At 36.5% G+C, this 20,648-nt stretch overlaps 1 protein-coding gene and 1 pseudogene across 1 annotated transcript; both read left to right on the top strand.

The window, feature by feature from the left end:
• Positions 1–3,257: 3,257 nt before the first annotated feature.
• LOC120196972 lies at positions 3,258–19,185 on the top strand (annotated as a pseudogene).
• Positions 5,846–17,351, top strand: LOC120196981. Its single transcript, XM_039198647.1, has 2 exons — positions 5,846–6,360; positions 17,084–17,351. The coding sequence occupies exons 1-2, from the start codon at positions 6,022–6,024 to the stop codon at positions 17,093–17,095; spliced, it is 351 nt and encodes a 116-aa protein (XP_039054578.1). The 5' UTR covers positions 5,846–6,021; the 3' UTR covers positions 17,096–17,351.
• Positions 19,186–20,648: the final 1,463 nt, after the last annotated feature.

The following is a 20,648-nucleotide window of genomic DNA, read 5'->3' as shown; positions in this document are numbered from 1 at the left end:
ATAGAAATTTTTTTTAGGTTAAACCATAGTTGAAATGGATTATTATATTTTACTTTGGAACTACTAAAGTAACTTTCCAAAACTCACTACAAGGAATTTCATCTTTTGTATATGAAAAAAATGTAGTTATTTAAATTTAATATAAAATAACTTATTTAATACTACACAAATAACCCATTTTTATAATATAAAGATATTTTTCTTTTATAATTTAAATTAAAATATTATCAATGATATAATAATATAATAACATTCATAAATATATTTAGAATAAAATTTATTCAAAAATAATATTTATAATTAAATGTTAAGTATCTAATTTAAAATTTTAATAGATAATAAAATTTATAATTAAAATTTTAGTTTTTTAATCAAATAGTTTGTATCATAAATGTTTCAGTCTGAATCAATAAAAATATCACAAACTCTAACATATCTTATAGGTCGAGTTTGAATTAAATTATAATCCGTAAATGATAATTGAATTTGAAAGAAATTGAACATAAATGATAAAATTAAAAAATACACATTTTTTGCAAAAAATATATCAATAATTCTACATATACTTGATTTGACTTATATCCAACTTAACTTGAATTGTCCTGAATATATAAAGTTGACCAAAAACGAAAATAACTGACCGAATATTGATCCGACCAGAAATCAATTGATTTGATATTGAACCAACCTGATACCTGAACCAACATGATACCCAAATCGACCCGAATAAAATCGAAACTCGGAATGACCCGACTCAACCCGAACCTAACTCGAATTAAGTCTAAATTAAAATAACCCAAACTAAATCCGATCTGAATAACCCATTTGTCACCTCTAATTCGTTTAAGCTCGTTTCATTTACATCCTTGACTAAAAGTAGGCCACCAAACAGTATCGTGCAAAGCATCATTGTCTATGACTTGGCCAAATTCACACCGACAAGAATCAAATGTATTAAAAAAACTGGCTTTGTACTTTAGAAAATGAAAAAGATAGACAAAGAGAAGCTCAAATTATGTGTTAAAACATGTTTAGGTATGCTGGTAACTATATAAAATGTGTTGCCTTCGCCCCTTGTGGGAGGCAGTTGGAATCTCCACCAGCTCTATGTTTAGTTTTAGTTAACTCCAATCCATGGTCTTAAATAGGGCCTTACACGTTTAAGCCACAAATATTTCTTTATTAATATAAATTATCATTAATTATATTATATCTCCAGAAATATATTTTTCCGTAAATACGTGTCTCCCACATATTTATTAAGATTCTGTCTAGAGAAATATTCTCATAATAGAAAATCTTCGATTGGTCAAAAATCTTGATAAGACTCGGTAAACTTAAGAGATTTGTAAAGATCAAATCAATATTCTGGGTAAATAAAAGATTTGTAAGGATCAAATCTATTGATTGAGGACTGTATGTATGTATTTTATTAGTATATATCTTGATAATATTGATTCTAGTTCTTACACCAATATATAAAAAGGGTTGATGTATAAATCCCTACAAGAGGAGTGAAGAAGACCTCGTGATATTTCTTTGTGGACCTTTTCTATCATGTTTTTTCTACGTCTTTTTATTACTGATTAACGATCATATAATTATGATTTTTTACTTAAATCAAAAGGGATGAATCATTAATGATCGACGTACCTACTTTATTCACCTCAACAAATTATTGAATTCTAGAAATTCAATGGCCTGTGCACCAGCCCTATATCTAACAAATTTTGGTGCTTTTCTTTTGAAGGCAGCTTGATCTTCCTTTAAGGTCATCAATTACAGCCATCTAACAAACTTGATTATGGGTTGTAGTCATTCCATGTTGTCAGCTGCCGGACTATTTCTACAAGGACTTCATCAGGATTTGAGTCGAGGCAACCATAAATTAGGATATACAAATTTAATATAAAAACATTCGTTATTTAATTACATATAATTTCAAAATTCTCTCAAGCTGTACAATAGAAGAATTCTGTCACCGGTGTTTGAAGAGGTTGAACCGAAAACATACAAATAACTGAATATAGTGAAGAAGAGGAGGGAAGATATGTATCCAGCAAACACTAAAGGTTCCTCTCCAATTAAAAGAAAGATATGAAACTTTTTTCTGTTTCACTTATCCTTCTACCTTATTACGGAGACAAAAGATCACGTAACCGATCAATAATATTCTAATTTACGATTTTTCGTTCAAGTTAAAAGGGATGAATCTTTTACAATCATAATAATCCATTTATTATATCAACCAAATTCAAGAAATAAATTATAATAGATAATAACTATTGTTGAAGAATTATATTAAAATTGGATATTCAAGCTTTTATTCGGAATTTGTGTGGATGCATTAGTTGGTGATATATGATGACATATCAATTGTTAAGTATTAACACAAGAAGCTATATCAACTAAAGGCCAGTTTGGTATAGTGTTTTAGAAGTGACTTTTAAAAGTATTATAAAAATAAACTTTTAAAAATGTTTTCAAAAATACATTTTAAAATTTAATTGTTTGAGATCGTTGTTAAAAAATGAGTGAAAAGATAAAATATCCATTGTACACATTATATTTTTTTAATGCATTTAAATTATATTTACATTTATATATAAATCATATCAATTTAAACTATAAGAAATTATAAAAATTATTATTATATGAATTACATCAATTTAAACTATAACAAAAATGTGAAAAATATAAATAAAAATATATTTTATATAACTCACTATTATTGTTTTAATATATAAATTATAAATTATATTTATTTTTAAATAATTAAAATAAATTATTAAAAGTAATAAATTATTTTTAAAGAATGTTAGTGTTAGATTATTAGCATAAAATACATAATTGGGTGTAACCCATTCATTAATAAAATTATAAGGGTAAAATTATAATTTACTTTCAAACACAAAATTAAAAATGAAAAAAAATAAAAATTCTAACTTTTACAGTTGATTTGAAACCCCTATTCCTACGTCAATTTTTTTTTTATGTATTTAACATTAATTTTATAGTCAAAATATAATTTCTAGATAAAAATATTTTTAGAAAACTTTATCAAATGGACCCTAAAATGAACGGAGATACTGAAACTTGACTAGAAAGTAGCTGACGATTCTAGGATGGCAGCTGAATAAGAAATGGGCTAAAGGTTTGGGTTTGTGCCTGACAGATTAGCAAGTGGTGAGGATATGGGGTATCGTATCCTCCGAAATTTCCATATGAGTTGGAAAAGCAGGAGCCAGTCATGCAAAAAGATTGTGAAAGAAGAAGGCTTGACTACTTCAAATTCTTACATACACATTCCATTATCCATTTCAGCTTTTTTTTTTATTCTTTTATCACTCCAAATTTAGCTTTCCATTAATCCCATTGCAACCACATTTCTTATTTCAAAGATGACACTCCTCTCATTACCTCCGCCTTCATCTTCTTCTCCACATAGCTTCTCCCCTTCATTCTCTTCCAGCCACCAGTCCCCTGCCGTCGCTACCACCGGTCGCCCTATCCTTTTCCTGCCGGTCGCGGCTGCCACCACCACTCACAATCATCAACAGTCCATTCCTATTGACAGGTCTTCGCTCGCTGTTGCTGAAGCGGTGGAGGAGGACCAGCTTTGGGCTGCTGCTTGCCTCCGCGTTCGCTCATTCAATGGCTTCCAGTCTTCCTCCTTTGGCATCCAAGTGAGACCTTCTTTCTTTCTTTTGGTTAAGAATTTGTGGGGTGCTTTTGTTTGGGTCAACGCAGGAGTTTTAATTGGTTTATTAACAATTTGGCAGCGTTTTGTTTAGGGCTTTTAACAAGTTGTTGAAGCTTTAAAGGATTGTCGATTTTGATGGTTGTGAAAAGGGAGTTTCATGTTATCTAATTTAATAGCCGAAATACAGAGTTTTTTTTTTGTCAATGCCTTTCTGATTTGTGATAGGGTCCTCCGAAGTTGAAATTGCATAGGCTTAGAGTTTCATCTGAAAAAAATCCTTAGGGACTTTCACCTGAGTCTCCGTGATTTTACTTCCTATGAAAGGTGTTTGTTTGGGGAAATTTGTAAAATCATCAAAATCACTTGTAAGAACCGTGGTTAATCTTATCAGAGATTTAAATAGTGGTCCACTATTGGAATAGCGGCTGTTATACAGTGGTTTTGGTGTCATCTAAAATCGTTATTGTATGACGGTGATACCTGCAATAGCACCCGTTATGTTTGCGATCAAAACAACTGAAAATGCGTCTGCAAACACAATTTAAGTCCCTGCTTATCGTATAAGAAATAAATTTCCGAACTATGCATGTGAAGAATTAAATGTCCAGGACTGCAATCATAGGCATCTTCTAGCAGCCTAGAGATTAAACGGGTTCTGTACCGGGATGGACAGAGAGGGGTGTTGGGTTTAGTGGCACCCTTGTAAATTTCAAATTCTTACATAGTTTAGGCACTTTCTTTGCACTTTATATGGATGATCTGATTCTGTGTCCCTGAAATTTTATAATTTTGTATTCCCTGAATTTTTAATATAACTTCCTAAGTTCGCACCCCTGACATAGAATTCTGTGTCCATCCCTGCTATGTACTATGTCGAAATGTGTAGTATTGTAAGAACTAGTATTATACCCTATTAGTGCAGCATTGTTTTAACTACAAGGAAAACGAACTAGAAATCAAAATGTTTCCTCAAGGATTGTAATGTTTCTACCTATTATCTTCTTATTATGATACTTACGGTATTTAGTCCTTTTCAAGTATTAGGATCATAAAAGGTACTTGGCTGAACTTGAATTTGTGGCGCTAAAGGAAATAGTTGCTGGGAAGAGGGAAGGCTTTAGAGAGTATCTTGCATAAATGCTACGCTTCCTTTGTCGCAATTGTCAAGCTCTGCTAATGATTTATGTGCTTCATGTAAGGTTTGTTTGCCTTCTTTTTTGGTTTTTGCTAATTACAATGCTTCGAATTTTAAATGTCATGTTGGCATGTCAATTGTCAATGCTATTATTTTTATTGATTAGAGATTTTATCGAGATCTGATGTGCTATAGATTCCTCTAGGAGAATCTATGTAATAATGATGTTGAAAAAAATTTGATGAACAGAGAAATGTCTTTAAACTCAAATTTTGAGTCAGGGTGTATTTCATGGGTGTCTGTTTGTTACTGGACAGCTACTGGCCAAGAAAATACAAGAACCATGCAGAAAAGGATAGTTCTCTTTTTCTGATGGTTTAAATGGTATTTCTGCAATATGAAAGGGTTAATTGGGAAAAAGAATGGAAGAAGATTACCTCTCAAGATTGGGACTTGAATGAGTTAAATAACGGACAAGTTCAGGATATTCAAATCTTCTTTTGGTAGTAACTTTCTTCTTTAACTAGTTCACATAATGCTGGATAGCTGAGAGACCCCAGGTTACCATATTAGAGAACTTGCAGATAACTTTCTGGATATACTTTCGTGGTTAATTTTATCTTTTTATAGGATCTTTGAGTGCAATTCAGTTCTTTAATGATTTACGTGAGGTAAAAGAAAATCTTCTCTGTTTGATGTTACGATTTTGAAGTAGCGAGAGTGTTAATCTCTTATGTGTTCTCTTCAGTTGTAAATCTCCAGTATCAAAGTTCTGCCACCTTTTCAAATATAACCTGAGCTGCAGTTCTAGACAAACTTATGCCTTCTTGATATTTGTTTGCTTCATCTTTTACTTCTCCTTTTGGCTCATTCTTCACCCTTTTCTTTTGTAGTTTACTTCCAATGGAGAGGATAGAGTAGTTGTTGGAACCCTTGATCTTAACCAATGTCTTTGGCTTCCAGAAGAAATAGCTGGAAAGAAACCAGAGGTATTCATTTATCTCAAGATTTTTCTCATGTTACGTGTGTGCTTATTCAGGTATCCATATAGTTTTAGGTGTTAAGTCTTCTTTATTGTTCTTCAAAACTGGAACATACTTGTTTATGATTGAGGTAAGGGTATTGTATACTGTATACTGATTAACTTGTTCCACAACAATTTAGCTAATTAAAATAGTATGAAATGAGAACAGGATTTCTCCTCCCTCGTTGCTGTTTTTCGCTTGTTTTTGCTTCTTCTTGTTTTTCTGTTTTCGTTAATCTTGTTTTTCGCATGGATTCGGGGTCTACGAGTCTTGATTGGAAGAAGCTATTCGTGGGTTCGAAAGAGCAATCCCTCGATTTCTTTCCTCCGGAGCTTCGAGACGGTGTGGCCACTGTAATTCCTCCGCCTGAGGTGATTGATGAAGGAATTGCGGATTGGAACAACGCTTTGATTGGTCAATTTCTCGGTCCTGCTCCAAGTTTTGGATCTATGCAGCGTATCATCGAGACGATTTGGGGCAATTCCTCGCAAGTGAAGGTTAGTTTAGCCGGCCCTAATCTCTTTGTTTTTTCATTCCTTGATTGTGAGTTGAAGGAATGGGTACTGGATAATGGTCCTTTGCACGTCCAGTATAAGCCATTAGTTTTGAGGAAATGGTTACCTGGATCGCAGAAATTGAGCTTCAATCTAACTTGCATGCTAATCTGGGTGTACTCTATAGGGTTCCATTAGAGCTTTACTCTCAAAAGGGTTTAAACTACATAACTAGTGCCATTGGTAGGCCTCTGTATATGGACACCATAACAACTTCTAAGCAGAGGCTTGAATTTGCAAAGGTCTGCGTGGAGATAGAAGCTGGGAGTATTATACCTGATTCTATTCATGTAGTCTTAAAAGATGGGTCATCTGTGCTTATTAAAGTATCCGTGCCCTGGTTGCCTAAAAGCTGTACAGAATGTAACTCTTTTGGTCACCATGTTTAGTCATGTACTATGGCTAAAACTGTCTTTGCAGAAGTCTAAGGAGATTCAGGTTTGGAGGAAAAAGGATATGATTTCTTTGGGAAATTATTGCATCTGCTTCTGAGGTGTTACATGAAAATTCCAATATTTCTGAAGTAGTGATCAATAGCTCTGAGCCTCATTCGGTCAATGTTCACAAGACTACTGAAATGGTGCAAAACATGGATCTGCAGGTTGGTACTGCAATTGAGTTATTAGTTAAAAACTTGTAGGAGGGCTGTGGGGTAAACGTGGAGATGGAGGACCCTGCTAAGCTTCCTTCTTCAGCTGAAATTGTTCTCCAAAATGAATTAGAACCTCATATGCCTGAGAATGCTCATGATAATGATCCCTCACAGGACCACCATGGGGATCTTCCTTCACTTCAAGACTCTTTAAAGAGGAAGACAAAAGGGAGGAAGAAGGAAATTGTTGGCTCTTAAAGAAAAAAAATGAGTGAGAGAGAAAAACGTAGAGAGAGAGAATTTTAAAAAAAAGTCAGTTCTCGATGAGTGTTGGTCGGCGTTTATCGACAATCTGAGTAGGAGGGTTTCTCGTCATACGCTTAGGGAATTATTCTTAGTCCATGGTCCGGTTATGAGAGTTTTCATTCCCAATCAAATTAGAAATCCTAAGTACAGATTTTCCACCTTTGCTTTTGTTTATTTTAAGAGGGAGGAAGATTTAAGGAGGGTTGTTGAAGAGTTAAACGGGGTTGTGATTGATGGAAGGAAGATCTTAGTTAGTCCTGCCAGATTTAAGGATGATCGTTCAAGGTCAAGGGTGGTGCATACTTCTTCAAACGAGGCTTCTGGTCAGATTAATGCAGATTCTTCGAAATCAAGAGAAAGAGAAAATATTATCAGAAGTAGAAGGGATGATAGAACTTATAGGGATGTTCTGATGTCAAATGGGATTACAAGAGGGTACAAAGAACTATTGTCTGAGGATATCCAAAGGAGGAATGTCAAGGAAAATATTATGGAGATGCATATTCCATCAGAAAGTGCCAATTGGGTGAAGAGGTCGTTAACAGGGATTATCAAATACTCGTTTCAAGTTGAGTTCATTTGGAATGCCTTATTTAAGGAAGGCTATGATGTTCAAATTGCTAGATGGGGTTATGTTTGGAACTCTTGCGTTTTAGTTCTTAATTCCCTTGAGGAGATGCTGGATTTGTGGAGCAAAAAGGAAGAGGTTTTAAAACAGTGGTTTGAACGAGTGGAACCTTTACTGAATGAGGTCGGAGTTCCCACGGCCTTTTGCATGGCAGAATTAATAGGGGTTCCTTTGTTATGCTGGAATGAATCTTTCTTCGAGAAGATGGCTGGTAGATAGGGCAAAGTGGTAGGTATTCATGAGAGTACAAGGAAAAGAGAAGACCTTACAATGCCAAGAATTTTATTGAGGGTGGAAAGCCCCTTTGATGTTCCAGAGATGATCACTCTTGGATCTTATGGAATATCATTCAAAGTAAGTATTAAGATTGGATCAGCAAGTGAGTATTCAAGTTCGTTTTTCAGTAATTTTCCGGTGGAGGATTCCGATGAGGCATTTTCTGAAGAAATTAGGTCTGAGGAGGATGTAGACAGGTTGTTGTCAGATCATGGGGAAGGTGAGGCATGTGCAGCAAGGAAAAATCGTCTGTCAGTGGACAATTGGATTGATCAGGGTGTGTTCAGTGGTTCTGGAGGAGTTAGTGAGAATAGACAACTAGCAAGGCTTTCCTTAGATAGGAAAGGTACTAATTGTAGTCTGCCAGAAAGTCAAAAGGTTGGGAGTTTAAAAGTTGGTGAGTTTGCAGGTTTGGGGATTAGAAGTCAACATTATTCGGCTGATGGATCTCAGGCCCATTCTGAAGACTCTAGGCAGTCTGGGTCAAAAGATTTTTCGGGTTTCATTTCTGGGCCAACATATACAGTTAATAAGTGTGTGGATTTTGTGGAGAACCTTAATTTAGCAGGAAAAAACAGGAAAACGTTTAGAGTATTGGAGACGAGCCCAATTACAGAGAAGTTGGTTAATGCAGAAATAGAGGCTGAAGAAGAAAATTTAAGGTTGTTTGAACCTGTTACAACTAATTTAGGAAACATCTCAAGGGGGAGACAGTTACACCATTCTAGAAGAAAGGTCTCATCTGAGAGTGAGGTGCTGGAAACTAGAAGTTTGAGCAGTTGCAAAAGGGTCTATAGCAGGTCGAGGGAAAGAAGATATTGGTATGGAGATTTGTTGAACTTTACGAATGAAATAGATGGCACCAAGGTTGGGCAGAGGAAGTTGGATGTGGATTCCAGCACTGCAAAACAGATTTGTTTTTCAGCAGAGCTCATTGCTGATGGGAGTCTTCTTCCTAGCTTTGTTAATGGTCTTGGGGATGGGACCGCAGAGCGGGAGATTGAAGGTTACTTTTCAAAAGGTGAATGCTTAAGACCCAAATCTGGTTTGTTAATTAGAAGGAAGAGGAGAGCTAGAAGGATCCTGTTTCGAGAAGCCCTTGACCAGGTGAGCATTGATATAGCATCCTCCTCAGCTTTCTCGAGTTTATTGAAAGAAGCTGTAGAAACTTGGGAGGTTAGTAAGCTTTTGGGAGTATCTTTTAAGGAAGGGAAAGAAGCATTTTTGGAAAAAATCATAGCTCTAGAGAAAGGCTTGATTGGGATTAATCAAGGTTTGGTTGATTGAGGTTTTTGTTTGTACCTTTTTCCCTTTATGAAGATGTCAAAGTTAGTAATATGTTCATGGAATGTTAGGGGTTTGGGGAAAAATGAAAAAAAGAGGGCTGTTCAGAATTTAGTTACTAGCTTAAATCCTACTTTCCTTTGGTTGCAAGAAACTAAGACTGAAAAATTTAAGAGGTCTTTCTTTAGGAGAAGTGAGATTAATAAGCTTAAAGGAGTTTTGGAATCTCCTTCAGTTGGATCAGCGGGGGGCCTGTTGTGTTGTTGGGATAACAATATCTTTGAGTTAGAGAGTCAATTTATTAGTAGGAGATTTATAGCTACCTTTGGTAAATTTCGGAATAAAAACTTCAGTTGTGGTTTCATCAATGTATACGGTCCAGCAATGGAGGAAGAGAGCTGGTTTTTTTTGAAGAATTAAGCAGTTTTCTTAGTGGACAGAATTTTCCCGTTTGTGTGGGAGGGGACTTCAATGTCTCTTTACAAGAAGATGAGAAGATGGGTAGAGGTCAAAGTAGGAGCTCAATGGAGATCTTTAATGACTTCATTCTTCATACGGGCTTAATTGATCTTCCTATGAATGGGGGAAGGTTCACTTGGTGTAATAACCAAGAGAATCCCACGTTTGTAAGATTAGATCGTTTTTTGGTTGACAGTCAATTTCTAGAGTTATTTTCGGACATTTTGTAGTCTCTTCTACCAAGATCATTGTCAGATCACAATGCCATAATTCTTGTGAATAAAGGAGTGGACTGGGGTCAAAAACCGTTTAGAATGTTTAACTATTTGATGGATGAGGAGGGTTTTGAGGATATGGTTATTTCTTCTATTCAGAGTTCTAAGAAAAGTCAGAAGAAGGCAGGTGCTTTTAGTCTTTTAAGGAGTGCCAAACATGCAATAAAAAAGTGGTCTGGAAACAGAGATAAGTATCCAGGAGACTTGATTTCTGAGTTAGAGAAGAAAATTTCGAAGATAGAGGCTGATATTCAACAAAAGCAGGGTGCTGTCGATAGTGAGGTATTAAATGAGTTGAATAATTGTAGAGCAGAGTTGTGGAAGCTGCACAAGATCCAAGAGCAGATTTGGTTTCAGTATTCGAGATCTAAATGGATTGAAGACGGGGATCGCAACACTAAATACTTCCATACCTGTGCTACGGTTAGGAAGAAGAGGAATGCACTGGTGACACTTAATTTTAGAGGAGAAACAGTTGAAGACCCATTTGCAATTAAGGACATTGTGAAGGATTATTTTTTTAAGATCTACAATAATCGATCTACTCTAGAAATTGATGAATTAAACCTGAATTTTTCCAGAATTTCTTTGGAGCAGAATCAGTTCTTAGAGCAGGAATTTTCAGAGGAGGAAGTTTGGGATGTGTTGAAGTCTTGTGGAAGTAACAAAGCTCCGGGTCCTGATGGCTTTAATATGGGTTTTTTCAAGAGGTTTTGGCAGGTCCTTAAGGAAGATATTATGATCTTCTTTAAGAATTTTTACTTGGGGAAGGAATGGGAACATGGAATAAATCACACTTTCATCACTCTTATTCCGAAAATTTCAAACATTGGTGGTTTGGACGATTTTAGACCTATTAGCTTAGTTGGTGGTTTGTACAAGATCCTCTCTAAATGTCTGTCAAGGAGACTTAGGAGCTGCATTTCAGATTTGATCAGTCCATGTCAATTCGCTTTTATTCCCGGTCGACAAATCTTGGATTGTTCCCTTATAGCCAATGAAGGGATTGACTTTTGGAAGAAGAATGGTTTAAAGGATGTGTTTTTAAAGCTGATTTCAAGAAGGCATATGATACTCTTGACTGGCCTATTTTGTTCAGAATTATAAAGGAAATGGGCTTTGGTTCTAGATGGATAGGGTGGATTTCGAAGTGCATCACTTCAGCAACTGTTTCAGTCTTGGTGAATGGGGTTCCAACCGAGGAAACCTCAATGGCTAAGGGTCTTCGTCAAGGCTGTTCTTTGTCTCCGTTGTTGTTTAATATAGTTGGGGAACTCTTGAATTTATTGATACTTAAGGCTGTTTCAGGGGTCTCTTTTCGAGTTTGATGATTAGAAATGAGAAGAATTTTAATTTAACACATCTACAATTTGCTGACGACCTTATAATTTTCTGTGGTGCGTCGAAAAAACAGATCTTGAATGTGAAGAGGGTGCTTTGAGTGTTTGAGATTATTTCTGGACTTCAGTTGAACTTGAAGAAGTGCAAATTGTTTGGGGTGAATTTAAGGGAAGAGGAAATTAAGGATTGGGCAGCTACGATTGGATGTTCAGTGGGTTCTTTTCCCTCAGAATATTTGGGACTCCCTCTTGGTCCACACAGGAACTCTAACATTCTGTGGGATCCAGTGGTTCAAAGTTTCAATAAGAGGTTAGCAGGCTGGAAAGGCTCTTCTTTGTCACTGGCGGGCAGGTTGGTTTTGATTAAATCAGTCCTATGTTCACTTCCTATATACTATTTGTCATTGTTTAAGGTTCCAGCTTCAGTATACAAGACCCTAAACTCTATTATGTCAAATTTTTTATGGGGTGGAGGTGGGAGGAAGAAAATCCATTGGGTAAGCTGGACCAGCGTTTGTAAACCAAAAATTGAAGGAGGCTTGGGAGTTCCTATTATAAATACGATGAATAGGGCTCTATTGGAAAAGTGGGCTTGGAGGTTTGCTATTGAGAGGAAGGCGATTTGGAGGGAAATGATTTGCATTAAATACAAAATGGATTCTTCATTGATGTAGTTTGACAGTAAGGTTTCTCCTAAATTTTCTTGGATATGGAGATCTTTGGTGAATAATCATTTTAAAGCTGATTCGATGGGCTGTAGTATCAGAAGCAATTATAGCTATAAAATTGGCAATGGGAGGAATATTTGGTTTTGACAAGACAATTGGGCATTGGATCATCCTTTGATGGTCATGTTCCCTAGACTATTCTCTATTGCAGTGAACAAAACTGGAAGATTATTTCAGTTTGGGGAGTACAGTTCTGGGGGCTGGTTTTGGAACGTCCAGTTGAGAAGGGAGTTGAATGACTGGGAATTTGAACAATGGTCAAACTTGATGGCTGTTATTTCAGATTTTTCTGTTTCTGCGGATGCTGTTGATGGACTGTTGTGGAAGGGGAATGGAGAAGGGGTTTTCAATGTTAAATCATGTGCCAATCTATATTACTCGGGTATTTCCGATTTGGAGGAAGTTAATTTTTGGAAATCTATTGTTTGGAGGGGCCTGCTGCCTCCAAGAGTGGAGACTTTTCTTTGGCAAGTTATCTTAAAGAAGCTGGCAGTGAAGACAGCTCTGGTTAAGAGAGGTGTTCAGGGCATAAATGATTCTATGTGTCCTTTTTGTAATCTAGAAGAAGAGTCTTCATCTCATCTATTTTTTTCCTGTTCGGTTGTTTGACCAATATGGACTAAATTCATGGGTTATTGGAATTTTCAGTCTGTTTTTCATGAAGATGCAAAAAAATTCCTAGTAGCATGGACTAACTTAAAGGCCAACTCTCTGATGTGGTCATTTATCCCTGGAGTGGTCTTATGGACAATATGGAAAACTAGGAATTATATAGTGTTTGAAGGAGGGAAATTTGATCGAGCAGAAATATTCTTTCTAGCAAGGTGCAGGCTTGCTTCATGGTTTCTAGCTAGGGAAACTCAGATTTCTATTTCCAAGGATGCTCTTATTGCCGACCCGTCCTTAGTGGATTCTTGCTCGTCTCATACTAATCGGATTTCAACTAAGGTTCCTTGGTCCCCTCCTCCAAAGGGTTTTATTAAACTTAATGTGGATGCGGCTACTTCTAGTGATTGGAAGAGGAGTGGTTTAGGTGGTGTTCTGAAAGATATTTCTGGTTCGATTCTTGGCTCCTTCAAAGACCCTGCTGGTCCAGGACCTCCAACTTTGATGGAATTGAAAGCTATCCTAAAGGGGTTATATTATTATGAATCTATTCGCCACAGATTTAAAGAGAGATTGATTATCGAGAGTGATAGTAAGGTGGCAATTGGTTGGGTCAAGGATGTTGGTTCTTGTCCTGTCGTTTATGTTCAAGTTGTTAAGGAAATTATTCAAAAGCTTAGTGTTTATGAAGGTCTTATTAGATGGGTTAGTAGAACAGCCAATATAGAGGCGGATGTTCTAGCTAAGGCGGGTATTGGTTGAGAATTATGTTCTGTTAAGGGCTGTTTCTTTTGGCTTTTTATCTCTGGAGGGAGATTAGACTTTGTATTACTTTGTAATGTTTTAAGATTAATGAATTCCTAGGGCACTCTTTTCCTCCTTCCGCTGATTAAGGAACTATTTTCAAGTTTCGTTAATCATGAAGGGGGTTTTTAGTGAGGCCTACTATTCCTATCAAAAAAAAAATTGTTGGCTCTTCAAGCAAAGCTGAAGGTGTGGCTGAAGTTCCTAGAAAAACTAGAGTTGCTTCCTTGGGGGTGGCTGTGTTGCTTAATGAAATAAAGTCAAAAAAGAAAGACCATTTTGAGAAAGCCAAGAGTGCTATGGTGAATTTGGGTGCTGGTGGTGCTGTGTAATCCATCCCTTCTTAATGATAATAGGATTTTGGAATGTTAGGGGTTTAACAACTCCCTTAAACAGCTGAAAGTGTTTAGAAGATTAGATAAATATGGTGTGGATGTTATTTGTTTGATGGAGTCTCGTATTAAGAGGGACAATGCTGACAGTTTATGCTCTGCTATGTCTGCTGACTGGCATTTTGCTGAAAATTATGACTTAGTTGATGGGGGTCGACTGTGGATTTTTTGGAGGAAGCACTTGTTGTTTTCTATACTGAGAAAACATGATCAAGCTATTACTTTTTGGGGGACAGTTGATGGGTAAACGACATTTATAACTGCGATCTATGGTAACAATAGTGGAGTTGCAAGAAGAGGACTTTGGGACCATTTAAACTCTGTTGGAAATGATATTGGTTCCTCTTCTTGGATCCTTGGGGGGACTTCAACATCATAGCCAAAGCAGAGGAGAGCTTTGACTTTGATGTAATGGGTATTCATTGCACCCCAGACATGAAAGAATTTCAAGACTGCTTGGAGAGTCTTGATCTTATGGATCATCCGTTTCTTGGTCCATTATTCACATGGTCCAATAAACAAGAAGATTCGTATTTAGCGCGTAAATTGGACAGGATCTTAGTAAATAATCAGTGGTTGTTTGATCACCCAGAATCTTTTGCTGAATTTTCTGCTCAGGGCGTTTCAGATCATTGTCTCGGGTTATTGTGGACTCATAAAAGAGGTTTGACCAAGAGGCCTCGGCCTTTTAAATTTTTTAATTGCTGGGCTGGCCATTAGCTATTCTTGGCTACTGTTAGAGATTCTTGGCAGGGTTCTCGTGGGGATAATGCCATGAATTGCCTGTTCCTAAAGTTGAGGAGGCTCAAACCTATCCTAAAGAATTTCAATAAGGAATATTTTTCTGATATCTCTGGCAGGGTTAGCAACAAAAGGGCTGAATTAGAACAGATTCAGATTTTTAATCTGGCTAACCATGATCAGAGGAGGATTGGTGATGAGAAGAGGATTCATGCTGAATTAATGGATTTAGAGCTAGCAGAATCTGATTTTTACAAACAAAAGGCAAAAGCACACTGGCTAAGAGGGTGATTTAAATACCAGGTTTTTTCATCAAAGGACTCAGGCCAATAAGAAAAGAAATACTATCAGGATTGTCGTGGGTGAGGATGGGCTGAGACATGATTCCTTTGAAGGAATGGCTGCTGAGTTAGTGATTATTTTCATGAATCTTATTGGCTCAACTGATCCTTTGGTCAAGGGTTGCTCTACTGAGATTTTGAAGGATTTATTGGGGTATTCTCTACCTGAGGGAGCAGATTCTGTTCTTACCAAGGAGGTGAGTGATTTGGAGATTAAGAAGACCTTATTCAGACAGGGGAAGGATAAAAGCCCTGGTCCAGATGGTTTTACATCTGGTTTCTTTAAGGCTACATGGGAAATTGTTGGTAATGACTTTATTTCTACTATGAGACACTTTTTTCATACTTCTTGCTTGCTGCCTGCTTTTAATTCTACAGCTTTGGTGTTGATTCCTAAGTCTTTAAATGCTTGCTTGGCTAAAGATTTTAGACCCATATCTTACTGTTCAGTGGTATACAAAACTATAACCAGGATTCTTGTTAATAGACTTATCCCATACTTCCCTGGAATGATTTCCCTCAATCAGACAACTTTTGTTAAGGGTAGGAATATAGTGGATAACACTATTAGCACAGGAAGTGGTTAAGGGTTATTCTAGGAAGAGTTTATCTCCTAGATGTGCTATCAAAATAGATCTCCAGAAGGCTTTTGACTCTGTCAATTGGGAATTTTTGCTGTCTGTTCTTGGAGCCATGGGACTTCCTGATAAATTCTGCAATTGGATTAGAACATGCATTACTACACCCATGTATCTGTTTCACTGAATGGCAGCTTGGTGGGGTTTTTTAAGGGTGCAAAAGGGGTTATGCAGGGTGATCCCTTATCACCCTACCTATTTGTCATGGTGATAAATGTTTTGTCATCTCTTTTCAATGCTGCAGCCATGAAGGGAATCTTTCGGTTTCACCCAAAATGCAAACGAATTCAACTAACCCATCTTTGCTTTGCGGATGATCTTCTAGTTTTTTGTCATGGGTCCCTCGAGTCTGTGCTTGGTGTTCAAAGTACTCTAGAAAAGTTTTATGAACTTTCAAGACTTAAGTTAAATGTTTCGAAAACTGAGTTCTTTGCTTGTGGCTTGAGTCAAACTACTCTCGATTAGATCCGGTTAGCCACTGGGTTTAGAATGGCTCAGCTCCCTGTTAGGTACCTAGGGGTTCCCCTAGTTACCCGCAAGCTCACTGGTAAAGACTGCACTGCTCTGCTGGAAAGAATTAAGGACAAATTGAGGCAATGGTCCAGCAAAAAATTTAGTTTTGGAGGAAGATTGCAGTTAGTCAAATCTGTTCTCTTCAGCATCTTTAATTTTTGGTGTAGGCAGATTATCATTCCTAAAGGGATTATTAAGGAAGTGGAGAGACTTTGCATGCGTTTTTTCTGGAAAGGGTGTGACACCCCGGCTAGAGGAGCCCGAGTAGGCTGGAGTCAGATCTGCTCCTTGAAGTTTGAGGGTGGACTGGGACTCAAGGACCTTGCTCTATGGAGTAAATCATGCTGCCTGATGCTAATTAGGAATATCCTAGCTAATGCAGGTTCATTGTGGATAGCTTGGATAAAGGCTTACTGTTTCAAATCAGAAAGCTACTGGGAGGTTGTTAGTAAGCCTCACTACAGCTGGATTTTAAGCAAGCTATTGAGGCTTCGAGACGATTCGAGGAGATTATTTGTTCCTAGTACTGTTTTGAGCCAAATCAATGGTAAATGGATATGGGATAGTATTCGAATAAGCAGAGAGAAGGTGAGCTGGCACAATATTATTTGGTTCTCTTCTCATATTCCTAAATTTTCTCTTATTGCGTGGATGGTTACCCTCGATAGGCTGCCAACTAAGGACAGGCTTGTTCGTTTTGGCTTGGATATTGATGATGTGTGTATGGTATGTGGTTCTGGCAGGGAATCATGTGATCACCTATTTGTAGACTGCCCTTATTCTAAGGATGTTTGGAGTGCTGTTCTACGGCTGTGTGGGATTCGTTATGTGGCTTTCAGCTGGGATCAGTGCCTTAATTGGTTGATCGAGAACTTGAAGGGCAAAACCCTTCGCAGTCGGATCCTTAAGCTTGCTTGGACCGGGTTCCTTTATCATATTTGGGAAGAACATAACCACAGGCAGTTCCGAGGCCTTTCAAGCACTAGTGAGGTAATTGTAAATAGAATTAAGGAGGCGGTGAAAACCAAAATGTATAGCATGAGTATACAGAGTAGATGATGGCAATAGATACTTGTACACAAATTGGGACCTGATCTAGTTTGAGACAGGTTGTTTGTAGCAGCTAAGCTGTTTCTTTGGATGAAATATAATTTACTTATCAAAAAAAAAACATAGAAAAATTGAACTAACTCATTTAGACACATACTATTTTTCAACATTCGCCGCAAAGACCGAGTAATGTAGGCCGAGAATCACTAATGGATGTTTGTTAATATAGAATCATCAATCCGCTTAAACTAAATGGAAATGAAAATTACCCAATCATAACAACCTATTAGTTCTAGGGACTTTGTTCATAATATATATTAGAAATAACATGGATCAAGTTTATCATGCTAAAATATTTGATATATAGGTTCTAGCATCGAAATGATTGCTTTAGTATAAATTGATCTCTATTTTGAGCCTTGTTTGACAGGGGATTGATGCTGAATATGGAAGAGCATACCTGAGCAACGTATGTGTAGCTAGGGAACTGCACAGAAATGGCTTAGGTTATGACATTGTCACTAAATCAAAGAGAGTTGCCGAAGAAAGGGGTAACAAATGCATTCATCTTTTATGATGTTCTGCCCTTTCATAATCATCCCATTTTAATAAAACAATAGTCCTGGACAGTTTGTTGCTAACTGAAAATCGAAATTATGAATTTTTGCATCGGATGGTAGAAGCTAAATGCAGCACCAGGTTGGGCTATTTGGTGCAGTCATTTAGAGATTTAGCCCGTTAAATATATAAAGGGTAAACTACACGTTGCCTAAACTTTTACATTTGTTCCGTTTTGGTACCAAAGCTTTATTTTTTTCAAAACCACACCTAAAGTTTAGTTTAGGTTTCATTTTGGTACCCACCGTTAAAATCTTAACGTTGATGTTGACGTCTTACCATAAGGTAATGTCACATCGTCATTGAAATAAAAAATAAAAAAAATGTCATGTCAGCAGTTCTGTTAATTTTTGAATGACGGGTTACCAAATTGAACCTAAACTAAACGTTAGACATGGTTTTGAAAAAAAAAATAAAGTTTTGGTACCAATATGGAATAAAAGTAATAGTTCAGTACTAAACGTGTAGTTTACCTATATATAAATGGGTCGACTGTCTGTAAGGTATTCTCTTTAGGACTATGCCTTGTCTGACCTCTTTTGTCGATGAGAAAAAGAAAATTAAGGGTCTCTCTGAATAATATTCTACATATTATTTATGTTTATCATAGTTCTTCTGAGGAAACTGAAAGGAAGCAATGATATAGTTTGTGACTGTTTTGGCTTCTATGGAGATGTATGCTAGACTAGAGCAGTAGCATGCATTTTCTTCAAATAAAGGATTCATGTAGTAATGCTACAAACATTTTCTAAATATGATGCAAACCATGTTGTCTTGTGTATTAGTAAGGGACAATGTTTTATAGACTTGCACTAGAGCATTCAGCTCATCGGTAGGTATATACACACGTGTGTGCGCAGAACTTATTCGAAATATGAGATATTTAAATGCTGTTTGTTGTACTATTTCAGGCATAACCGATCTATACGTACACGTTGCCGTCGACAACAAGCCTGCGAAGAATCTGTACTTGAAAAGTGGTTTTATTCATGAAAACGATGAGCCGGCTTGGCAAGCTAGATTTCTGGATAGGCCCCAACGGACTCTCTTATGGATTGGTGTTCCCTGCACTAATGAGTTGTAATGTTATAGACAAAACCATTGTGCTTGCTGTTGTTTGTTAGTGTAAGTTGGTGTTTATATATCATTTGGAAAAGTCTCCCGTTTCAAAATGTAATATAATATAATATAATATATAATAATATAATGTAAATGCAGCTAACTGAACTTAGTTAATCATCTTTTGTTCTAATAGTCTCTATGTTGGTTGTGAGTCCTCCCTTCCGTTAGAAGTTTTTCTTTTCGCTTCTATTTGAGCATGTAAACGAACTGAACAAATTCGAATAAGAGCATGCTTATGCTCATTTGTTTAACTTTAATTGAACAAACGAGAATAACATAAAGAATGGATTAATGAACATAAACGAACGAATATAAACGAATGGATTATCGTACACGAACGTAAATGAATGAACGAGTATTTTGTTCTTGTTTGTTCATTTAATTAAACGAACAAAAAATCTTGTTTATATTCATTCGTTTAATAAATAAAACGAACTTCCTGTCAAACGGTTCGCGAACAGTTCACTGAATATTCAATTCATTTATAGGCCTACTTCTATTAAGACCTACATGTTTGGTTTAAGCATGAAGAACAAAATTGAATTAAGAAAGATTACGCTTTGATTGAGAATGTTTTTTCAAACAAGTTTTTTTAATGTAAAAGTATTGTTTTTTTAGCTTCTTGTTTTGAGTCAATAATAATTTTTCAAACGTAATTTTTTAGTTAAAAATAAATTATTTGGGAATGTTTCTACATTTCAAACGGAATTTTGGACTAAAAAGCTCTTTCACAAAGTTTACCATGTGGCATAATTAATAATAAAAATACAACCTTTTTATTTCTCCCTTTTTTGGTTAAATCTTTCTCTTACGATTCGATATTACTGAAATTCTTTCATAAAGAACTCATGGATGTTTGGAGTTTGTGCTTTCAAATGAAATCACTGATCATTTGAAATAACCTAATATAAATTTTCACTTAGTGTAGTAAGGGGTTCGGCGCTAGTTGCTTGGAATAAAGTTTGTAGAATTAAAAGAGATGGTGGTATGGGGTTTCGAGACCTCAAACTCTTCGAAATTGCTTTGCTTGGGAAACGAGTGTGGTGGTTTTTGCATAAACCGAGATCCCTTTTATTCAAAATCTTCACCCGACCGACTCTTTTATAGATGCCAAGCTAGGGAACATGGCTTCTTTCGCTTGGTCTATTATCTATCAATCTAAGGAGGCACTACAGGACGGTTTCTTCTGGAGAGTCGGATATAATAGCAATACTCGGGTACACTTTGACCGATGGGGAGGATTGAAACAAGTTCATGTCTCTTGCAACTATGTTGATAACGAAGAGCAGCTCCTTTTGTGCAAAAAATTCACGATCCAAAACGTTCTGAGATGGGATAGTTACAAGGTCAAATGAACTTTCCAAGTTCAAGACGCTGCAGCTATTCTTAAAACTGAGATCTCCCCTATTGAAAGGGACCATCTCATTTGGGAGTATCATAACACGAGCTGTTACTCAACAAAGTCCGGGTACAATTGGCTTTACATGGCTTCTGGAACAGGACGCGATCGCTCAACGA

This window comes from Hibiscus syriacus, unplaced genomic scaffold (genome assembly GCF_006381635.1).
Source record: "Hibiscus syriacus cultivar Baekdansim isolate YM2019G1 unplaced genomic scaffold, ASM638163v2 tig00004775_pilon, whole genome shotgun sequence".
Classification (NCBI taxonomy): Eukaryota; Viridiplantae; Streptophyta; class Magnoliopsida; order Malvales; family Malvaceae; genus Hibiscus; species Hibiscus syriacus.
The sequence above is the reverse complement of the archived record's forward strand: the minus strand, read 5'-3'. Positions and strand labels throughout refer to the sequence as shown.